The 24,787-nt window shown below is 37.2% G+C and overlaps 1 protein-coding gene across 3 annotated transcripts in view; it reads left to right on the top strand.

Annotated features, from left to right (window-relative positions):
• Positions 1 to 24,787, top strand: part of PPP4R2 (protein phosphatase 4 regulatory subunit 2) — a 72,306-nt gene that overhangs the window by 38,818 nt on the left and 8,701 nt on the right. For 2 of the 3 annotated variants that reach the window (XM_034956888.2, XM_034956889.3), the window contains exons 3-4: positions 11,505 to 11,675; positions 23,318 to 23,411. In XM_034956888.2, coding sequence (XP_034812779.2) covers positions 11,505 to 11,675; positions 23,318 to 23,411 — 265 coding nt within the window. The remainder of the gene's footprint in view (positions 1 to 11,504; positions 11,676 to 23,317; positions 23,412 to 24,787) is intronic. The other variant, XM_034956890.2, reaches the window with a different exon arrangement.

Here is a 24,787-nt window from a genome sequence, read left to right on the forward strand (position 1 = left end):
GGAGTTTCGCTCTTTTGCCCAGGCTGGAGTGCAGTGGCACAATCTCGGCTCACTGCAACCTCTGCCTCCTGAGTTCAAGTGATTCTCCTGCTTCGGCCTCCCCAAGTAGCTGGGACTACAGGCACACACCACAACGCCTGGCTAATTTTTATATTTTTAGTAGAGACGGGCTTTCACCATGTTGGCCAGGCTGGTCTTGAACTCCTGATCCGCCCACCTCTGCCTCCCAAAGTGCTGGGATTACAGGCATGAGCCACTGCGCCCGGCTGATACCTGCACTTTAATATTTATTGCAGCATTATTTACAGTAGCCAAGATAGAGAATCAATCTAAGTATCTACAAATGGATGCATGGATAAGAAAATGGTGTATATATACGCACACACACAGTGAAATACAGTCCAATTCAGATATAAAAAGAATGAATGAAGTCCCATCCTTTGCACCAATGTGGATGGAACTGGAGGTCATTTTGTTAAGTGAAATAAGCCAGGCACAGAAAGACAAATATCACATGTTCTCATGCATTATGTTGGAGCTAAAAAAGTTGATCTTAACGGAGGTAGAGAGTAGAATGAGGGTTATCAGAGGCTGAGAAGGGTGGGGGGCCAGGAATGAATAGAAATTGGTTACTGGGTACAAAAGTACAGTCAGATAAAAGGAATAAGTTTTAGTATTTGATAGCACAGTAGGATGACTATAGTTAACAATTTATTGTATATTTCAAAATAGCTAGAGAAGATTTGAAATGTTCCCAGCACAAATGATAAATGTTTGAAATGGATATCCCAAATATCGATTTGACCAATACACGTTGCAAACATGTATGAAAAGTATCACATGTATCCCATAAATATGTATAATTATGTATCAGTACAAATTTCCAGTTTATCTTTTTAGTTTTGTCATATGTAAATGGAGATTCCCAGGAAGCGTTAATTCATTTAGTAGCGTTGACATGTTCATTTTCCATGTATTCAGTCCTTAAACCAAAGTACAAATTGTTCTTGTGATAGGTACTTTGCTTTTAATGATTTTTTTCTTCTTTTTTTGAAAGTATGAGATACAGAAAAATGCATTCCAGATAATTATTACTTACGTGATTGGCAATTTTAAAGTAGCACATAACTCTGGGATATACTTTAAAGTAGCAGTGAAAGTAATCTGTATATAAAATTACACAAAATAAACGAATACCAAAATATTAGCTAACATAGCAGACATTGTTAAGATACTTTTGTTTTACTGTCAAACTCAAGATTCTTCAGGATAAAACCTTTGTATTAAAATATACAGTAATCTCTCACCACTTGTGGCAGTGCCAACTCATTTTTATATTTCAGTAACAGATATTTTAAGCTTTAATCATTTACATATGTCTTTCAGTCTCCCTAAATTCAAAAATGGAATGATTATTGTCTTCTTTGCTGTATATCACATGGATTGGTCTTTGGGTTGGATAGAAGGGGGATTTTTTTTCCCCCTCCACTTAATACACAGACGACTACACCCAAGAAAAAAAATTCTAGATTAGATCTTCATAGCACATTGTCCTGTACAACTGAAAGTGATTCATGAGATTTTAATGCTAATTAGTATGTATTTTTTTAAATGAATCATCTGTGTATTAGGTTTAGATTATTTAGATTTCTCTTTCCCTCTTTCTGTAAAAAGATGTATATACATGTGCCACAAATTTTATTCCTCAAATTTTGTGACTTTGATCTTGGCAGTTCTGATTTCCCCAGCCTTATTATTTTAAGGTAACCAGTAAGATGTTAACAAAAGGGATTGTGTATTGCAGTGTTCTCCACCAGGAACCACTTCCCTCCTATGGTTCATTTGGCAATGAGTAGAGACATTTTTTTACCACTTGGAGTGAGGATTGCTGCTAGATAGAGGTCAGGGATGCAAATATCCTACAGTGCACACAGACAGCAGCTCATCACAAGCTAAAACCGTTTGGCTCAAGATGTCCATAGTGCTGAGTTTGAGAAACTCATTTATTGTTTATATTAAACACCTGCTTCTTGCTTTAGTCAATATATTTCCAATTCCTTTTTCTGTAAGGTTCAGCTTAAAGTTCCAACTTTGTCCTGAGGCCCTTCCTTGTTGAGCCCTAAACCTACACTGTGATCTTTAGGTTCTCTTGTACCATCACTGAAATCTCTGCAATTAAGTGTTAATGATGTTTTATTTTCTATTTAATATCTGTAAGTCTGGTTTTCCAAATGAATTTTGTTTTATTATTTTAAGCACACCTGCTGGCAGTAACAAAGTAATTTTGTTAGTCAAGGATTGTGACATATTTCTTCAGGACTTGCTAACTGCTGTTGACCTTCATGTTAGGGCTGAGTTGGTAGAATGAAAAAAAGGGCCCAGGTCCTACCTGCCCGGTCCTGTCTGACACATGTGGGGGTGAAGGGATAGATCAGTCCCTTTTGATGGCAGATTGGAATTGGTTATCAACTAGATTGTAGAGGGGGTGGTAAAAAGCAGGAGCAAAAGTGGTGAGAAAAGTGACTCTCTAGTTGCAGGGAGGAAGGTAGATCCACTTCAGCCATTAAGCTAGTACAAGTTAAAAAAACTCAACATCTCTTTGTTGGCTGTGGTCATTGTGAGCCGTGCTGTTAGAAGAGTCATCTTTGGTACAGCACTGACGTAGAAGGGAGGAGTCTATGTTGGTATAGTAATAGATTCTAGGGACATTTTTTTTCTTTTTTCTTTTTGTTTTTTTTTTTTTTTTTGGAGATGGAGTCTCACTCTGTCACCCAGTGGAGTGCAGTGTCACCCAGGCTGGAGTGCAGTGGCATGATCTTGGCTCACAGCAACCTCCACCTCCCAGGTTCAAGCAATTCTCCTGCCTCAGACTCCTGAGTAGCTGGGACTACAGGTGCGTGTCACCATGCCTGGCTAATTTTTGTATTTTTAGTAGAGACAGGGTTTCACCTTTCTGGCCAGGTTGGTTTCAAAATCCCGACCTCGTGATCCGCCCAGCCAGGGACATTTTCTGTAAGGGCTCAAAGGCTAAAAATTAAGCACAAGTCAGGCTAACTGGAATATACTGTTGGTTGGACTTTTTGTTTTAATTGGTAGGGAGAGGTGGATGAATAGGTAGTAATTTGAATCTTTAGGCATTTTTAGAATCCTTATCATGAATATGTAAGTTGCCAAGAAAGCAACCCAGGTTTACACTGAGCTATTGTCTGAAAGTTTGTGTTACCTTCTGAACCTTTCTTTTTCATCTGATTGGATCCTTTATGTGTACAACCATTTAGCACTCTAATTTGAAAAATTTGTCACTTTCAGTGGCAAATACTTTCCCTTCAGAATTTTTGTCAAAACTTTATTGTTTCAAAGCAGGTACTATGCCATCTTCAGATAGAAGTTTATGAGCAAGAAAATATGTAACACTTCAAGGATAATTTCAAAATAGGAAACATGAGAAATATTTTAGTGTCATTTCATTTATATAAAAAACAATACTTTTTTTATGAGACTGGGTTTTGCTTTTGTTGCCCAGGCTGGAGTGCAGTGGCGCCATCTTGGCTCACTGCAACCTCGGCCTCCCAGGTTCAAGTGATTCTCCTGCCTCAGCCTCCTGAGTAGCTGGGATTACAGGCATGCCCCACCATGCCAGCTCATTTTTGTATCTTTAGTAGAAATGGGGTTTCACCATGTTGGCCAGGCTGGTCTCAAACTCCTGACCTCAAGTGATCCATCCACCTGGGCCTCCCAAAGTGCAGGGATTACAGGTGTGAGCCACCATGCCTGGCCAAAAACAATACTTTTTACTTTTGAAGTAGTCAGCACAAAATGAGAATCCAAAAATTATGTTCATACTTGTATCACATAATTTACCTTTTCTATAACACAAAAATAAGCAAAAGACAAATAATTTTAGAGAGGTGGGGAATGGGCCCATGGTTCTTAACTGGGGACAATTTTTGACTCCCAAGGAACATTTGATAATGTTGGGAGACATTTATGGTTGTCACAACTGAAGTGGGTGGTGTGCTGCAGGTTTCTAGTGGGTAGAGGCCAGGGATGTAGCTCCACATCCTCCAATAGAAAGGACATCCTCCTGTGACAAAGAATTCTATCCAACTTGAAAATGTCAGCAAGTGGCCGGGCCTGGTGGCTCACGCCTGTAATCCCAGCACTTTGGGAGGCCAAGGCGGCAGATCACCTGAAGTCAGGAGTTTGAGACCAGCCTGGCCAACATGGCGAAACACCGTTTTTACTAAAAATACAAAAATTAGCCAGGCATGGTGGCAGGTGCCTGTAATCCCAGCTACTTAGGAGGCTGAGGCAGGAGAATTGCTTGAACCAGGGAGGCGGAGGTTGTAGTGAGCCGAGATCGCCATTGCCCTCCAGCCTGGGCGACAAGAGTGAAGAAGCCAAAATTGAAGAAGCCCTGGGATGAGGGATTGCAAAGGACCTGTTAACACATAAAACAAGTGTCTTGTGGCCAAAATCAGGTAAAAATATTCCATTTCACTAGCAATGAAGGAAATGTAAATTAAACTGTTTCTCTACTAGCATATTGACAGAATTTTTGAAAGGTTATCATACTCAAATGTAACATGTTGCTTTATATTACTGATGACACTACAAAGTATGGTACATGGTGTCTGGGGAGTTTTTGAAGGTTGAAACAAAAGTCTTGATGTATGTACTTCATACTTCAGACTCAGTAATTTCACTTACAGAAATCTATCCTCAGGTGATAAATAGATGCCTACAGGGTTTATTATTAGGCTGTTAATCACATAACTACATAATTATTTTTAATTGTAATGAAGTAGATGTGACCTATTTTTTTTTTTTTTTTTTTTTTTTTTTTTGAGACAGTCTTGCTCTGTCACTCAGGCTGGAGTGCAGTGCAGTGGCATAACCTTGGCGCACTGCAACCTCTGCCTCCTGGGTTCAGGCGATTCTTGTGTCTCAGCCTGTCTGTAATTCCAGTAGCTGGAATTACAGGCGCTCACCACCATGCCTGGCTAATTTTTGTATTTTTAGTAGAGGTGGGATTTTACCATGTTGGCCAGGCTGGTCTTGAACTCCTGATCTCAGGTGATCTGCCTGCCTCAGCCCCCCAAAGTGCTTGCATTACAGGCGTGAGCCATCGCACCCAGCCCTAAATATTTTTTTAAACTGTGATTAATAAATTATGGCACAAATACGTGGTGCAGTTAAAAATCTTGCCCTCAAAGACTGTTTGTCCCATGCAAATAGCCGTAGTGAGTAAGGAGGAGGGAAAAAGGAATATTAGGATGTCAAATTTGAAAAATATATTAAAATGTTACTTTAGTGATGATGGTTGACTGCAGATTATGGATACATTTTACTTCTATGTCTTTATTATTTCTTATAATGGCTGTACTATTGATGTAATCAGAAAAAACACATTATTTAGTTTTTAAATCCTATTAACATTTTGGAGTAGTCTCAATATTTTTCAGTTTACTGACTAATCTGTCCTTTACCATATATCAGATTTTCATATATGTGTGGGTGTGCTTCTCCGCTCTCTTCTGTTCTACTGATCTATTTTAATGTTCAGTTAGTCGACAAGATGTAATATGATGTGGAATGATAATGTAAAAGAATCTCTTGTTTCGTGCCCCATTTATAGAGATAGTAATTTGTGTTTTAAAATTAGTCCTTGAAAATGTCATAATTTTATGTAAGCAACTCAGTGTTTTCTTACTTTTGCAGATCTTTCACTTATTTAATTCAGTGTTCAGATTAAATATACTTGTTTTGTTTGCCTCAGTCATATAATTAAGACTGAATTATTTGACGTTTTAAGTCATCTGATTGAAATATCTGCCTTTTAAACATTAAGTGTATTTTAAGCCTGTCACCTTTAATGAATGATCATCTCCATTAGATTTTATTTATTCATTCTTCTCAAATTCCCGTTTGATGTTTATAAATGGTGCAGTATTTGCCATCCTTTGGAGTAGCTAATAGTAGTAGGACTCTCCTGAGCTTTGTTGTGCTGTTAGTGTTCCTCACACTTTGTGTGCAATGCAGATAGGCTGAGTAGAGAGTAATCTTAGAACTGGAAATGGTAGGAACCAGTACGTTAAAGTGGTTGGCCGCTGGCCGCTAAATTGTTGTAGCACCACTTGGGAAAAGAAAAGATGGATTTTCTGTCCTTAAGCCTCTGGAAAATACCTTTAGCCTTTAGAGAATTGTGAGAGAAACATGTTTGAATATGAACTTGTGAGTTCCTATGGAGAAAAAAGGTCAATGTAAAATCTAGCACCAGGATATATTTATTAGAGATATGAATTGTACTTTCCTACAGGAGAAACTGCAAAAATGGGAAAATGGAAGGGGAGAAGAAAAAGGAAGTGAAGGGAGGTGAAGCTACTTAGTTAATGGTGATTAATTTCAGTACATTATTGAGTTAATTTCAGCAAAGTAGATTTAAATTTTGAGTATGTATTTTATTGGAGGGGATTTTATGTGGAGAAATTTGTTCTGAAGTTGAAAATGTGTTTATGTCTTATGAGCATCTTTTTAGAGTAATTTGATTTTCATATTGAAAGCCAAGGGTTTTTTTGTTCTCATTTCTACTCATCCAGTGAGTGTACATTCCTAAGAAATTTTTTTTGTTGCCAAGTTTTTAGTTGATTTGCGCATGGCCTGTTTTTTGTGCCTGAATATAATTTCTTTTTTTTTTTTTTTTTTTGAGATGGAGTCTCGCTGTGTCACCCAGGCTGGAGTGCGGTGCTGCAATCTTGGCTCACTGCAACCTCCGCCTCCTGGGTTCAAACAATTCTCCTGCCTCAGCCTCCCGAGTAGCTGGGAATACAGGTGTGTGCCACCACACCCAGCTAATTTTTGTATTTTTAGTAGAGACAGGATTTCATCATGTTGGCCAGGATGGTCTCGGTCTCTTGACCTTGTGATAAGCCCGCCTCGGCCTCCCAAAGTGCTGGGATTACATCCATGAGCCACCGCGCCTGGCCCCTGAATTATATAACTTTTAGGGAAGCATTTTCTGTTTTTGTTTTTATCAAATAGTTGTCCTCCATCAAAAAGCTGTATCTTTCACATTTTATGAATGCTCTCCCCATATATATGTGGAGTAGTATCACTTGAATTGCATCGTATTGATCTAATTTAGAGTAACTGCTTGATTTATTTGAAAGTTAAGACTACAGTGTGTTCATAATTCATGTCAATTTATGGGGCTTAATTTCTGTCTCATGAGTTAGTGCCATAGAGTCTTTGAATCTCTTCAGAATTTCCATTACCTGGGGTCCCATACCTCTTGTCTGGCTGTTCCCATTAATGTGCTTTTTTTGGACCGCAAACATGTCATGTCAGATGGTTAATGGAAAGATGAGATTAAAACACACCACAAGACTCTGTGCATATGGAAATCTGAACTCACGCTATGAATTAGTGGGTGATTATTAAAAGCACAAAAAATTATTAATTTAAGAAATGAAAAGTATAAGCGTCCTATTTCAGTATAACTTTCCCTGGTATGTTTAAGTATGAAGTGCATGTGGAGAGTCTCATAAAATTTAAAGATAGATTTTAGGAACCAAAAGCAATTGTACATTAATAAGGATTAATATTAGGCATATCAAAAATTCTGTGAAATTAAAAATTAAAAATTCTGCTTGTTAATCCTCAAATTCCCCTTTCTAAAATAGGATAGGGAAAGGTGGAAAAAAGTAATCATGCAAATAGCTTTTAATTATCCTCACCATTTTTAAAAGTAATAGCGGTAAAATACATAATTCACTCATTTAATAGAATGGAATTGTTGGATTACAAATCTGCATTTACCTTTCTGAGGAACTGCCCAAGTACTTTCCAAAGCAACTACACCATTTTACTTTCCCACCAGTAATGTATGACATTACCAGTTTCCCCACATCAACCCAGCACTCGTTTATTATTCATCTTTTTGATTATAGCCACCCTAGTGGGTGTGAAATGGGTGGTTTTGATTTGCATTTCTCTAATAGATAATAATGCTGAGCATCTTTTCATATGCTTATTGGCCATTTGTGTATCTTCTTTGTGGGGAAATACCTATTGAAATATACCTAATGTGAACCTTACCATTTTAACTATTTGAAGTGTACAATTTATTGGCACTAAGTACACTCACGATGTATGTTACCATCACTGTCATCCATCTGCAGAACTTTTCATTTACACAAACTGAAACATTGTACACATTAAAGAGTAAGTCCCTGCACCTTCCTCGCCACAGTTCCAGATGACTCTAAATTGACTATTCTTGATAGCTCATATAAGTGGAATCATACAATAGTCGTTCTTTTTGTGTCTGGCTTATTTCACTTTGCATAATGCCATCAAGCTTAATCCATGTCAGAATTTCTTTCAGATTAAAGACTGGATAATATTCGTGTGTGTGTGTGTGTGTGTGTGTGTGTGTTTATGTTTATCTCTCACATTTTGCTTATCCATTCATGTGCTGATGGTGGCACATTTGGGTTGTTTTCACCTTTTGGGGATCTATGGAGAAATGGGATTCCTGAATCATAGGGTGGTTTCATAATTTTTGTTGTTGTTGTTTTTGGAGGAACCAAACTGCTTTCCACAGTGACTGCATCGTTCCTACCAGCAATGCACAAGAGTTTTGGTTTCTTGGCTGGGGGCAGTGGCTCACGCACTTTGGGAGGCTGAGGTGGGCTGATCACGAGGTCAGGAGTTCCAGACCAGCCTGGCCAACATGGTGAAACCCCGTCTCTACTAAAAATACAAAAAGTTAGCTGGACGTAGTGGTAGGCACCTGTAATCCTAGCTACTTGGGAGGCTGAAGCAGGAGAATTGCTTGAACCCAGGAGGCAGAGGTTGCAGTGAGCCGAGGTTGCACCACCACTCTCCAGCCCTGGCAACAGAGTGACACTGTCTCAAAAAGGAAAGTTTCAGTTTCTCTACATCCTTGGCCAGCCAATACTTGTTCACTTGTTTTTTAGATAATAGCCAACCCTAATGGGTGTAAAGTGGTATTGTGATTTGGATTTACATTTCCCCAAGATTAATGGTGTTAAGCATCTTGTGTGTTTGCTATTTGTATATCTTCTTTGGAGAAGTGCGTATTTAAGTACTTTGCCCATTTTTAAATTGGGTCATCTTTTTTGTTAAGTTGTAGGTGTTCTTTATATATTCTGGATATTAACCCCTTATCAGATAAAAGATTTGCAAATATTTTCTCCCATTTCACGATTTGACTTTTTGCTCTGTTGATACTGTCCTTTGATGCACAAATTTTAAATTTTGATGTAATTCAATTTATTTTGTTGCTTGTGCTTTTGGTATCACACAGTATCTTTAAGAGATAGGGTCTTGCTCTGTCGCTCAGGCTGGAGTGCAGTGGTGTGATCTTGGCTTACTGCAGCCTCTACCTCCTGGGCTCAAGCAATCCTGTTGCCTCAGCCTCTTGAGTAGCTGGGACTACAGGTGCATACCACCATGCCTAATTTAAATTAATTAGTAATTAATTATTTTGTAGAGACGGGGTATTGCTGTTTGCCCAGGCTGGCTTCCAACTCCTGGGCCCAAGTGATCTTCCTGTCTCGGCTTCCCAAAGTGCTGGGATTACAGGCGTGAGCCACCACACCTGGCCTCATGTAATATTTTTATGTCGATACTGGTTGCCTTCAGAATATTTTGGGACTATATCAGGAAGCTTTCAAGCTCACAGTGAAGAATAAAAATTGTCCAGACTTTTAGTTTCTTGCTTAGAAGTTCAAATTTTTATCATTGGTAACAAATACTGTCAGTTATTTATCTTGAAATGACAGGTTCACTTTATTTATTTTTGAGAAAATGTCTACCACATTCTCCTAATTTTTTTTTGTTTTTTTGGAAATGGAGTCTTGCTCATCGCCTGGGCTGGCGTGCAGTGATGCAATCCTCAGCTCACTACAACCTCCACTTCCTCAGTTCAAGTGATTCTCCTTGCCTCAGCCTCCTGTGTAGCCGGGAATACAGGCATGCACCACCCCGCCTGGCTAATTTTTGTATTTTTAGTAAAGACAGGGTTTCACCATGTTAGCCAGGCTGATCTCGAACTCCTGACCTCAGGTGATCCGCCTGCTGGGATTACAGGTGTGAGCCATCACACCCAGTCTGCTAATCTAAATAAGCTTTATTTGTGTGGCAGTCCTTTCAGGTTAAAATGCTGTTCTATGAAAAATAGCTAGTTCAGCTGGCAACGGTCTAAATAAAGGTATTGTTCTTTGAGAATCCCATACCTCTTTGATATGCAGCATAATTTTTTAAATATCTGTTTCTCATTTTGTTACACAGAATATGTAAAAGATGTATTCAAGGGTTGGGATTTAATGAAATTAGTAATTTTTATGTCTTTTACACTTTAAGTGAAACAGATTTTTTAAATTACGAGTTTTTGAAAATTATGGCTTCTACTACAGCTAGTAATACAGTTTGGTGCTGCTGTCTTGACTCTTGCTACATGGATTATCAGTTTTATCCACCTTGCTTTTATACCATCATTGCACACATTAACAGTGAACTAGTCAGCCCTGATTCTTTTGACAATAGCTTTGACCTCTTGGACCACAATTTGAAAACTGCTACCCTAGTTTATAGGGTTGCTGGATGGGATAGAAGGTGATTACAGATGGGCTCCCGTTAATTTGTGTAAATTTGTTTAAGTAGTCAACCTGTGTGAAGAGATTGATCTGCTGTCACTAATGGTAGTACTGTCTGCCTGAGGAAATGGTTAACATTCCTGACTCCCGTGTCTCCTGGAATTTACACTATTCAGGCAGGTATCCTCACAAAATTTCCTTTTATATTAGTGGTGAAATGTGAGGAAAGAGGGATAAAAAGGTGTTTATGTTAATTTGATAAATGAATAGATGTGAAAAGTACCTAAGCAAATTATGTATTTTTATTGTGCAAGTACTGGTTGGATAGAACCTGTGATTATGTGCCTTAATCATAGGTACATGCCTTTTGTCTCTTAAGTGACAAAAGAGCCTGAAGATATTAACTGAAAGGGGAAAAAAAAGAAAGTAAAGTTATTTTGTTATTTAGTAGATAATAGACAAATTTTACTAGTCCATGCAAACATTGTAACTTGGATGATTAAGGTATGGATTCATTCTGACTTAATAGGATAGTGTAACTAATGCCCCCCTGGTTAGGTTTGTTATGAGTGAAAGTCAAAATACTATTTTAAACATACTAAGAATAGGACCTAACACACCATAGACTTTCAGGCAGAGGTAGTTCATTTAAAAGATCTAAATGAGAGATCTGGGTTTTGTTTGGGTTGGGAGTTGGATAGCATCAGGATGGAGCTTGTGATAAATGAGGCATGATGTGTGCTCTTCAATGACGGCATTCTCATTACTAATTATTCACATCTTAATTTTGTTAGTATTAGTGTCATATTTTATATTTGTGTTTTGTGTTCAAGAATTGTGAAGCTACATGGTATTATATATTTTTTAATTTTTTGCTTATAGGATTCAGTGGTCCCAATTTAAAGGCTATTTTATTTTCAAACTGGAGAAAGTGATGGATGATTTCAGAACTTCAGCTCCTGAGCCAAGAGGTCCTCCCAACCCTAATGTCGAATATATTCCTTTTGATGAAATGAAGGAAAGAATACTGAAAATTGTCACTGGATTTAATGGGTATGCACTTAATACTGTTTTAAAGATTTAATTTTTAGCAGAAGATCAATAGATTTTTCTTTTAATTTTGATGTGTCTGGTTGATAATTGATTGATTATCCATTAGAATAAATTCCTTGTTTCTAGTGACATGTAGTAGTTGATGATTTTTAGCTTACAACTATTTAAAATATTTGTAGCCTCTTAAAAAACTTGAACCACCTTTTTATAGGTATCAGTGGAAACAGTCATTTATCAGGAAACATTTTAATGGTTTTTCTTTCCTGTTTTATATTTGGTGTTATGTCTTCATACTTTATATAGAACCTTTATATCATTGAGAAATCACATTTCTTTTAAAACGAAATAGTAATTTATGGAAGTATTTTAGTGAGTTTTTGTTTAGACTTTTTTTGGAGTCCTCATTTCTCTCCTAAGTAACGGCTTCCTTGTTAGTTACAAGTAACCATTTTTGGCCGCTTGTAAAACATTAAAAACACTAAAAAGATATTCTGTACAAAAGTAAAACTCCCTGGTTTTTTTGTTTTGTTTTGTTTGTTTTTGAGAAGGTGTCTCGCTCTGTCACCTAGGCTGGAATGCAGTGGCGTGATCTTGGCTCGCTGCAATCTCTGTCTCCTGGGTTCAAGCAATTCTCCTCCCTCAGCTTCGCGAGTAACTGAGACTGTAGGCGCATGCCACCACACCCGGCTAATTTTTGTATTTTTAGTAGAGACAGGGTTTCACCATGTTAGCCACGATGGTCTCGATCTCCTGACCTCATGATCCGCCTGCCTCGGCCTCCCAAAGTGCTGGAATTACAGGCGTGAGCCACCACGCCCGGCAGTACTCATTTTTAAAGAAATGTTACTGTGTCTCATACTCTGTCATTTTAAATTCTATCTTTTTAGGACTTTGTTTTTTGTTTTGTTTTGTTTTGAGACAGAGTCTCGCTGTCACCCAGGGTGGAGTGCAGTGGCATGATCTCGGCTCACCGCAACCTCCGCCTGCCAGGTTCAAGCAATTCTGCCTCAGCCCCCCGGGTAGCTAGGCTAGGACCACAGGTGCGCGCCATGGTGCTCGGCTAATTTTTTTTATTTTTTAATAGAGATGGGGTTTCACCATGCTGGCCAGGCTGGTCTCCAACTCCTGACCTTGTGATCCGCCCACCTCAGCCTCCCACAGTGTTGGGATTACAGGCGTGAGCCCCCGCGCCCAGCCAGGACTTTGTATTTTTACGGTTTCCTTTATTGAAGGGAAGAAGTGTTTGTGAAGTTGAATTATTCGATATTTAGTTTGGCGTTAATTTAGGGTGTGGAACAACAACAATACCAAATATAATGAATTGTGGTTTTTCTAACCAGTGAATTCATAGTTAGAATTAGATAGTATTTGAAGGGTTTCAGTTGTATTTTTAGATGGCATAAATGGCTTGATTCTTTAGGTATTTAATTGCATGGGATTTCGAAATAAGATAGTGTAATCCAGTTAACGGTTTGCTTTATATCATATTCCACTGTTTTTAGGTTTAAGAATTTTGCTTGAAATGTCAAACCCTTAGGCCTTGACTTTGGGTCTGTTACAAAAACATTTTGGGGGGGAGAAATCATAGCTTTTGTCTTTGAGGTTCATCAGTTATGGTTACCCCTGGGGACCTGGGATGGGAAGGAGACCTATTTTCACTGTGCACCCTGTTGGACTGTTGAAATTATTTAACCAATATGTGTATATTTCCATATCAAGATTTTAAAATTTTTCAGAAAAAGGAAAAAAAACATTTTAAAAGCACTTATCCAAGAAATAGCCACATGATACATTTTAGAAGCATGTTGCATAAGATTTACTATTGAACTAAATGAATACATTCAAGATTAGAATACTTCTCGGGGCCAGGTGTGGTGGCTCACGCCTGTAATCCCAGCACTTTGGGAGGCTGAGGTGGGCAGATCACTAGGTCAGGAGATTGAGACCATCCTGGCTAACACGGTGAAACGCCATCTCTACTAAAAATACAGAAAAATCAGCTGGGCATTGTCGCGGGCGCCCATAATCCCAGCTACTCGGGAGACTGAGGCAGGAAAATGGGGTGAACCCAGGAGGCAGAGCCTGCAGTGAGCCAAGATCTCGCCACTGCATTTCAGCCTGGGTGACAGAGCGAGACTCCATCTCAAAAAAAAAGAGAATACTTCTCGGGGTTATTTATAAATTGTACATATATATAAATAGTACTTAGACATAGTGACTCATCTTTTATTTCAATAAATTATGGCCGTCATTCAAAAATAAAAGTTAAGGTGAAACAGGTCAAATTATACTGCTGCTTTGTAAGCAGATTTACTTGTTATTCTGAATTAGTAATAGCAAATACCATTTTCAGTTCTTTCACATTAAGTTGGGCTAGAAACAAATACATGTATTATATATTATATATAAATATTATAATAAAACTAATGTGTATTTATTACATAAATCTAAATATTTGTAATTTCTTAATCTGTAAAAGAGGTAATTCACCTACTTCAGAAAATGATTTGAACAGTCATTAAATGCCTGAGCATTCTTCTTTTACAACTTTATTTTTGAACCGTATTTTGAAATTTTGTTTTGTTTTGTTTTGTTTTATTTATTTAGAGATGGAGTCTTTGTCACCCAGGCTGGAGTGCAGTGGCACCATCTGGGCTCACTGCAACTTCCGCCTCCCAAGTTCAAGCTATTCTCCAGCCTCAGCCTCTCGAGTAGCTGGCATTACAGGTGTGCGTCACCACACCCAGCTATGTTTTTTTTTGTTTGTTTGTTTGTTTATTTGTTTTGTAGTTTTAGTAGAGACAGGGTTTTACCATGTTGGCCAGGCTGGTCTGGAACTCCTGACCTCAAGTAATCTACCTGCCTCAGCCTCCCAAAGTGCTGGGATTACAAGCTTGAGCCACCGCGCCTGGCCCGAACTTACATTTTTTAAATTTGATTTTTCAGTTTATGAATCACTTTCTCTGAGCAGGCAGAATCTAAGTCTTATTTAATCAGTGATACATCAAGATTTTTCTATTTTTAATTTACTCTTTTTTTGTCTGTATTTTAATATATTGGTATGTTGAAACATGTCTACAAAATCTTCAATTTTTGTGTTTTTTATATATATATATAGTTTTTAAAAATATTTACTAAGAAGTAACATTTTGTTGGTTTTCCACCAGTTTGAGGGTTTGTCCATTCTTATACACTCCTCCCCCCATTTGTAATAGATAATCTTTAAATTACAAAAGCGGTGTATGTTCACGCTTTTAAAAAGATCCCCACTGTTACAGAAGTACATAAAGAATGAAAGTAGAATCATGCTATATGCTAGTGGTATTTTCCTTTTAGAGAAGCTTCAACATGTCTATATTAGTACATTTAAAGCTATCTTTTTATTTATTTGAAATGGCTACATTGTTTTCTATTATGTGAATAATAGGTTTTTATTTGCCTGTCCTGATTGATGGATAGACATTAATTTTTTTGGCTGTTAACTAGCAGTGCTTGTAGTGAGCATCCTTCCACGTATCTTTTGTTGATGAATGTCATGTTTTGAATATACGTATAGATTGTTGCCTTTTTTTATTTTTTTCTGGAGACAGAGTTTCGCTCTTGTTGCTCAGGCTGGAGTGCAATGGAACGATCTCGGCTCACCGCATCCTCCCCCTCCTGGGTTCAGGCGATTCTCCTGCCTCAGCCTCCTGAGTAGCCGGGATTACCGGCATGCGCCACCACACCCGGCTAATTTTTGTATTTTTAGTAGAGATGGGGTTTCTCCATGTTGGTCAAGCTGGTCTTGAATTCCGGACCTCAGGTGATCCACCCACCTTGGCCTCCCAAAGTGCTGGGATTACAGGCATGAGCCACCGCGCCTGGCCAGATTGTTACTTTTTTTAATTTGTAGAAATGTAATTGCTAGGTTAGCTTATGAACACTTAATTTTCAGTTTATCAGTGCTGCAAAATTGACTTAGCAAAATGTGGTTTTGATGCTTTCTTTTGTAATAAATGCAGATATTGTAATTCTTCGGTACTGTATATGTGTCTGTATTTGTGTTTCTTTGACTGTAAGTGAAATGGAACATCTTTTTGTGTACTTACAGCCTTTCTGTGAATTGCCCTTTATATCTTCTTTTGGCTTTCTTTTGCTAATTTTCTTACTGGTAAGTTTTTGTTGTTTTTGCTTTTAATTTGTAAAAGTTTTATATTAAATGCTTCCTAGTATTTTGCCGTAAGAAAGATTATCCGTTTTCTAAAATTATTTTAGTATATTACCAAAGTACAAGTTTGTTTGTTTGTTTGGTTTTCGAGACGGAGTCTCGCTCTTTGCCCAGGCTGGAGTGCAATGGCTCAATCTCAGCTCATTGCAACCTCTGCCTCCCGGGTTCATGCCATTCTCCTGCCTCAGCCTCCCCAGTAGCTGGGACCACAGGCACCCGCCACCATACCTGGCTAATTTTTTGTATTTTTAGTAGAGATGGGGTTTCACCCTGTTAGCCAGGATGGTCTCGATCTCCTGACCTTGTGATCCACCCACCTCGGCCTCCCAAAGTGCTGGGATTACAGGCGTGAACCACCGCGCCCGGCCAAAGTACAGATTTTTCCCTCTTTGAAGTGGAAATTGTCCATGCACTTGTTTACTTGATTTCCTGAACTATAAGCTTCTGGAGAGCTGGGGTAACAGTCTTTTCCAAACAAGGCCTAGAAGAGTGAGTGCCTGAATATAGTAGGTTCTTAGACAAGTATGGAGTGACTAGGTGCATAGATGGATAGATGAATGAATGAGTGAAGAAAAGAATATTGAATAACTGGGGACTAGAAAAAAAAAGAATAAAAGTATATTTATATCTATTTTGTCTATTGAGGCATAGAAGACTCACAATGGAATGCTTAATTTCTTTCTTTCCTTTTTTTTTTTGGTCATTTTCTTGTCTTTTAAAATTACTTTGGAACTTTAAAATTTCATAGAAGATGGATTATAACTACTCTCCAAAAGTGAAGTTACAGTTTGTCAGATGAGAAACACCAAAAATTAAAATGAACGAAACTAAAAATTTTAATGAAATGGTCAATTAAAAGACCATTTTATGCCCTCTGGAATTATAATTAAAAAGACTATATGGGTTTACTCAAACCAGGGCCATTTATGAAAATCCTCCTCCTATTACAGAGACCATGAATATAATTTAGGAATTGCTAATAGGTAATGGTTCATTCCTATAATGGTGTACACAAAGAGGGATTTTGAGGGATAGAGAGCATGTAAGTTACATTCCTGGCAGTTTTAAAAGATACCATTTTATGTTCTCTGAATTTTTCAAAATGAAAGAATAATGAATATAAAAGTAAATTAATCTCTCAAGTTTTGACCCTTTCTTGTCATTGCTGTTACCTCTAAGACCTCTCTAAAGTAGGCAGTCGGCCTCCTCACTCTGAATAGTAAACTAAAATAGCGTTCCTATATATTTATGAGGAGGTCTGGAAAAAGTGGAAAACTTTTGATACCTAATAATCTTTATATCATCTGTTAAGCAGGTACAGTCAGTCACAGCTGAGAGTACTGCTCATGATCTTTTAAAGTTATATATGAGACTTTTATACTCCAAAGTCTGGATTGTAGAATAAAACAACCCACATTTGATTTTCAGTTTGTGTGTTGTTTGCTTTACGGTTAGCTCCAGTTGATTCAGGGACTGAGAGAATGGGTCCTTAGCCATTTATTACTTTGTTCTCTGACACTGTTGATCCACTTTATTGCTTCCTGATTTTTGTGCTCCCCAGTTGCCTGGGGAAAATAGGTTTTTGTGCTGTTAATTATTTGTGTCAGTGTTTAGTATATTAGTTAAAATGTACTTATTTGTGGCAGATTTCTGTCTCTCTCACATACACAAACCCACACCCACCCACCCCTACTTACTTGTTTTTTCTTTATCCCCTTTCTTTCTCTTAGAATAATTACTTGAGAATTGGCATGATTTTGTAACCATCCCTCCTTACTATTCCCCACCTAGTCTTGTCTAGTGGTAATATGGCTTGATGTGATACTCTCTTTAATAAACTTAAAAATTGAAATTAACAGAAAGCCTAATTAACTTTTTCTTGCTAGTTATATTTGATGCAAATAAAATAACAGTTCAGACTATACGAACTCCAAGAGATGATTAACTTTATTAAAAGCTTTGACAATTGCTATAGATTAATTTTGGGTCAAGGAGTGGTGCAGACATTACTTACATCATTGGGGTTCCTTATCATTATTAAAAGAGGTGAAATTAGCTGGGCGTGGTGGCTCACACCTGTAATCTCAGCACTTTGGGAGGCCCAGGCAGGCGGATCACGAGGTCAGGAGATCGAGACCATCCTGGCTAACACTGTGAAACCCCGTCTCTACTAAAAATACAAAAAATTAGCTGGGCGTGGTGGCAGGCGCCTGTAGTCCCAGCTACTCGGGAGGCTGAGGCAAGAGAATTGCTTGAACCCAGGAGGCAGAGGTTGCAGTGAGCCGAGATGGTGCCACTGCACTCCAGCGTGGGTGACAGAGCGAGACACCATCTCAAAAAAAAAAAGCGAAATCTGTCATTTGATTTGAGACATAAGATTATATGTGTATGAATTTTCTTTTGGTGGGGACAGAGTGTTGCTCTATTACCTGGGTTTAAGCAATTCTCCTGCCTCAAGCACCTGAGTAGCTGGGATTACAGGCATGCATGAACCATGCCCGGCCAATTTTTGTATTTTTAGTAGAGACAGGGTTTCGCCATGTTGGCCAGGCTGGTCTTGAACTTCTGACCTCAGTTGATCCACCCGCCTCGGTCCCCCAAAATGCTGGGATTACAGGCGTGAGCCACCGTGCTCAGCTAATTTCGCCTCTTTTAATAATGATAAGGAACCCCAATGATGTAAGTAAACTGGTGTCGGCACCACTCCTTAACCCAAAATTCATAAATATAAATATTTATGAATGTGTATGTTTATGTAAATATTAAAGCCTGAGTACAGAAAGAACATATTGCTTCAAGTAAAGCTAGTATCACAGGATTCTAATGGTATTTCTGACTTTTGTAAGACTTTGTAGGTGTAAACAAAATTATGAACTTAGTCTTTGGTTAGTTTCCATGTTGACAGTTAAGTTTCACTCAGTATTTCTGTTAACTAAGACACCACTAATGTGGTCATTTAGTCAGAAAAGACAGTAAAATCCACATATACATGGGTAAAACAAAAGTGAATGACTGTTTTGACTTTTTTTTTAGTAGGATGTCAGATTTTATGGTCATTTCTTTAGCTGTTTACTCCAGTAGCCTCTGTGCTACATGTTACATTCCTTTGTCTTTTTCATGTGGAAAAGTTGCTTATATAATTTAAAGTTAAGGTAGTTAAACTGATTTTTTTAGAGTCTGAATGAAGTGTGCACTTATTTTTTGAGTGCCTTCTTTTCAACTTAGTACTTTTATAGAAATTTAGGTTAAAATACATGCTTAAGACATTATTTCTTTAGTGTTTAGCCTTATGACTTAAAATTTATCTTTTAAAAAATAGCATTGAATTGCTACTTTATGTTGAGATGTCTTTCCCTGATATTCAGCGACTTTCTTGGTATTTGAATTTCCATAGCTTTTAGGTGTACAAGACTTCTGCTTTTAAAAAAAAGTAAATAGGGACAGCTTGCATTTAAATTAAGATATATAAGGTAAAATGTGTGATCCTATTAATTAGGGTTAGTTATTTTCCTTGGAATTAAAGGGAGTATTTTTAAAGACAGACCTATACTTTTGGTTTTGTTGGTCTTTGGACCATGTGTGCCTTCCCACAATCTCTATCAAAGAGTAGATGGAATGATGACAATAAGAACTAAGATTTATTGAACTTTCTGAAATATTTTAGGCACTGTTAGGTGATTTAATATACCATATACATTATGTCGTATTTAGTCATCATGATAATCTTTGAAGTGTACTTGTAGAACCCTTGTTTTCAGACAAGTCCCATGAGACCCATGAAGACTCAGGTAAATTCAGTTTTGAGTAAGGTCTCCTAGTGGGGTAGCGTGTGTGTGTGTGTGTGTGTGTGTGTGTATATTAAAATATATATATATATTTAGCAAAGGTGGATCCTTAATGTGTGGGGCGGGGGGTTTAAAAAATGTTACTGGATGTTGTAGGCACTGTTTTAAAAAATTTGAGATGCTAGCTAGTCATGTCCTTTTTTCAGTTCCTTATATCATCTTAGTTTTCCATTTTACATTATGAATAAATCAGATGATATATCAGAGTAAACCAAACGCTTTTTTTTTTTTTGGAGACAGTCTCACTCTTATCACCCAGGCTGGAGTGCAGTGGCTCGATCTCGGCTCACTGCAACTTGCAACCTCCACCGCCCAGGTTCAAGCAATTCTTTTGCCTCAGCCTCCCGAGTAGCTAGGATTACAGGCCAGGCTGGTTCTTGAACTCCTGACCTCAGGGGATCGCCTGCTTCGGCTTCCCAAAGTCCTGGGATTACAGGCGTGAGCCACCGTGCCTGGCCCAGGGTTTTTTATTTTACAGTATAACTTTGCTAATTAACATCTGATCACCACTTCCCCACAAATTTAAGGATTTCTGAATAGACTTTTCATTGAGAATGAGTGGCATGTGGGTTTAACGCTCCTCTCCCTATATTTGCTTTTCTTAGTATGTGTGGGAAAAGCCTTAATATTTTCAGAAGTTAGAATAAACTATTTTGTATGCTATGTCTAATGGTTGAGTATCAGAGAGCAGAGCTTTCATATGCTTGTACCAAATGCATTCATTTTGTACTGGTTTATCTGGTTTATTCTTGTGCCTCCTTTTAGAGGCCTACCTCAAACTAAGTTTTCCCAGTGTCATGCTTACTAAGCTTGGCATACAGTTTATTCTGTCTCCATGGCACTTTTTATACAGTGTTGTTATTACTGTAATTGTAATTATTTACATGTCTTTTGACTGCTGTTGAGCAAGGTTGGTATTTCTAGTTTATAATAGGCTCTTATATTTATGGAATAAGTTTAAAAGTACAGTCTGTATGTAAAGAGACCTTTCAATGCTGTTGTTACGTTCATTTATCATACTAATATTTCTAGTGGATCCATTGATTTGCAGAAAGTGTTTGGTTGGGTTTTAGCCTGTCATGTGAGAAAAGGAAGTGTTGTGTGACATTTTAGTGCCATCTATTGGATACTTGGTAAAATGACTTTTAAAAGTTTCTTTTACTTTTTGAAATAAGGATCTTTTGAAAAAAGCTTCTGAAATTGTCTAAGAACTTAAACTCGTTTTATCATTGCTGGTATTGCTATGTAAACACATACCCCCTCCCAAAGCAGTATTAATATTAAGCAACACATAAAATATTAATTGGCTACAATTTCACTTACATTTCTAAAGAAAATTAGCCAAAACATTCAGTGTACATGTTGTTAAACAAGAAGTTTTAAAATATTCATCTGTTAAAACTAATTTTAATTAGTGAGAAAACATTAGGTTTTAATGTGGGAAAGAATTTTAGTTGGAAGAAAAAGCATAATCACTAGACAGTATTTTTCAGTTAAGTACTATTTGAATACCGAAACACTTGTTGAATACCCTGTTGGTGCTATTTTGTATATTTTGAATAATAAATTTTAATGACAGTATCACTATGGGGTGATATAATGAGGAAATAGCTTAGGTGTGTTGTGTGTGTAAGGTTTGAAGAGCCATGAACTAGAAGAGGAGCTAAGGTGAGTTATACCACTAATCTGAAATCCCCGATAATACTGGGTTTCACGGACAGACAATTGAGAAACTAATAACTGTTTGTTATACATGTGGAAAATGCTTAAATATTTTTAAAGTAGAGTTAGTTTTGTGTATTAGCTATAGATTTCTAATGGTTGTCTTTATAGGAATGAAACAAAAGATGTATAAGCTTATTGTTTCATAATTAGTAATGCTGTTGGTGTGCTTTGTACTTCCCCATTTAAAAGGATTCTTCGTTTTGACATTGTACTTCACTCTGAGTAGATTTTCAAAAGCAAAAAAGTATTCTTCCTCAGAAACCCAGAGGAATTTCTAGTTGGTTCTGAATGTTTAGAATATCAGGCAAACATTTAATCTTTTATTCTGTGCCTTGTCTTTTCTCAATTTTAGGTTTGGATTCGATTTTAGGTTTGAGACAAAAGATTGATTCTTGGACTCTCAAATTTATCTAAAAACATTTGTTCTCATATGAATAACATGCACTTTAAGCACTTTCAGAATTTTTTGCACATCTTATACTTTGAACATAAGAATAGTATTGATACAAAGAATATGAGAACCAAATGTAGTTTATCCAGTTAGAAAATAAACAACTATAATTTTGTAAAATACGTGTGGTACAATGGAAAGGACATGAGATTTGAAGTTAGAGAGACTGAGTTTGAGTCCTGGCATTGTAACTCACTAACTACTATACCTTGTGGTGGAAGAAAATTCTGTATCACACTGCCTATAAAAAATGAAGACCTTTGTGAATGTTAACTATTAATTTGAGGCTTTGTAATTCTTTTCATTAAGGAGAATAAATAGATTGGTATGGCAGACACTGAAGTCTGAAGATTTATGTTTGTACTTCTTAGCTGCGTTTGTCGTACCTCGTGCTCATAACTCTGCTGTTCTGTTCAGCTTGTAATTCTTATGAATGCTAATAGCTACATGAGCTCAAAACTTAAAAATATTTATAAAATGATTTTAGTTCCAGCTTGTATCAGTTTTGTATTTACTGTGGTCAAGGAAAAATTGAGGTATAGTGAAATTATTTGGTAAAGTTAAATAAATGTTGTGTATATTTTAAGTTGGATTAAACGTAGATTATATATGAAATTGCAGTAATGGAGCAGAACCACATTTAAAATACTTTATTTGTAGTTTTGTTTGAACATTTTAAAGAAACCTTTGAGTGCAGAAGAATACTTGAGGAAAAATACATATATTAAATAACCTCCAACTTGATTATTATTTGTGTTACCTCTCTTGTAAACTTAAAAATCAGATTATCAGGATTTAGAATTTTCTATTATATAAAAATTTTTTCCTCAGTTTTGAAGCTTTCTGTTGATTTTGGGTGTTCTAAGTTGCTTTTTTTTAAAAAAAAAAAAAACAACAGGAATTTCTGTTGGTAAATAGTAGGTTTACATATTTATGGGGTACATGAGATATTTTGATACAGCCATACAATGCATAATAATCACATCAGGGTAAATGGGTTATCCATCACCTCAAGCGTTTATTTATGCTTTGTGTTACAAACAGTACACTTATACTCTTAGTTATTTTAAAATGTACGATAAATTATTGTAGTCAACCTGTTGTGCTATCAAATACTAGATCTTATTCATTCTAACTATATTTTTGTACCCGTTAACCATTCCCCCTCTCCCTCCCCCCCCACCTTTATTGCTTTTTAAAGGAAGGGAGAATGGGTTTTTTGTGAAATAGAAAGATATGCTTATTTTATTGTCTTTTTTTAAATGACTCATCCATTTATTTCCCTATTATAGCATTTTCTTTTGTAGCTTAATACATGGGTGACTAGATAAAGCTTTACCTAGCAAAAGAAATAATGTTCCTCGTTCTCTTGATTATCAGTGATCTCACACTGTAAAATTATATTTTTTTGCAGTATCCCTTTTACTATTCAGCGACTATGTGAATTGTTAACAGATCCAAGGAGAAACTATACAGGAACCGATAAATTTCTCAGAGGAGTAGAAAAGGTATTTATTTTATTATTGGAATTATATTATGCCGTGGTGTAATAGCTTTTATTTTAGAAAAGAACATTGAGTAAGATCTGTTTCAGGTACCACTTCTTGAAATATGTTTTTCAGCCTACCTTGAGTTTCCCAAATTGTTTTCCAAATTGCATTCTGTTTTACAGAGTGATTTAATAGGACCGGGTAGAGGAGGGTTTGTGTGTTGGTCATTGAAGTTTGGGGAAAGCAGCTTATTATTTCTTGGAAATTCATAGTGTATATCAACTTATTAAAGGTTCTGTGAAGTTATAATTGCTATTTTAACTTTATAGAGTGTTTTATAAACTTACCCATGGCATTCATTTTCTCAATTCTGGAGTTCAAAGGTACATAACTTTGGAAACTTATTGGTGCCAAGCATATAAATGAGGTGTTGAGTAGAAAGATGCAGGTCAGATTTACAGATAAACATTAGTGTTTGTGTGTGGAGGGGGTTGAGGGAGTGTTAGAATAAGGGAAGGGTATTCTGAATAAAGGAAATGGTGTGGGCTGGGTGCGGTGGCTCATGCCTGTAATTCCAGCACTTTGGGAGGCTGAGGTGGGTGGATCATGGTCAGGAGTTCGAGACCAGGCTGGCCAACATGGTGAAACCCTGTCTCTGCAAAAAATACAAAAACTAGCCGGGCATGGTGGTGCACGCCTGTAATCCTAGCTACTCAGGAGGCTGAGGCAGGAGAATTGCTAGAACCTGGGAGACGGAGGTTGCAGTGAGCTGAGATGGCACCATTGCACTCCAGCCTGGGCAACAAAGTGAGACTCTGTCTCAGAAAAAAAAAAAAAAAAGGAAATGGTGTGAAGAACAAAGATTCAAGGTGTTTAAGGGAATGAAAAGTAAGAAATTGACTTGTCTTGAGTGAAAAATGAAGGAAGCCCTGTGAGAACCAAGATTGGACTAATGAGTTCTAATTTTCAGTTGATGATTGGTCCGAAAACACTCCACTGTTCATTTAAGGATCTGGTTCAAGTCCACTTTATTTTACCCTGGGAACAGGAATCAAAAACCATTACATAGTGATTTACAGTAGTTTTTGTGGCCATACTGGATTAATATATTTTATTGATCCTCTGTACACTCAATTGAATAATATCCCCAAAGGCCAGGAAACTGAGATGGCTCATCAGTACTTATTTTTCAGCTCCAGGAGTTGTAATAATTACATTTTGGAGATTTTCAGATAAAGTAGCAATATGTTACAGTAGTCATACCAGGTGCCCTGCCTTTAAATCAGGGTTGCAGTGCTTCATAGTTGTGTGACCTTGGGCCAGTTAGTTTTCTCCTCTGTAAAATGTGGTTAATAATAGGGCTATGAGGGGGATTAAATGCAAAACACTTACTG

The sequence above is a fragment of the Pan paniscus genome, chromosome 2 (assembly GCF_029289425.2).
Source record: "Pan paniscus chromosome 2, NHGRI_mPanPan1-v2.0_pri, whole genome shotgun sequence".
Lineage (NCBI taxonomy): Eukaryota > Metazoa > Chordata > Mammalia > Primates > Hominidae > Pan > Pan paniscus.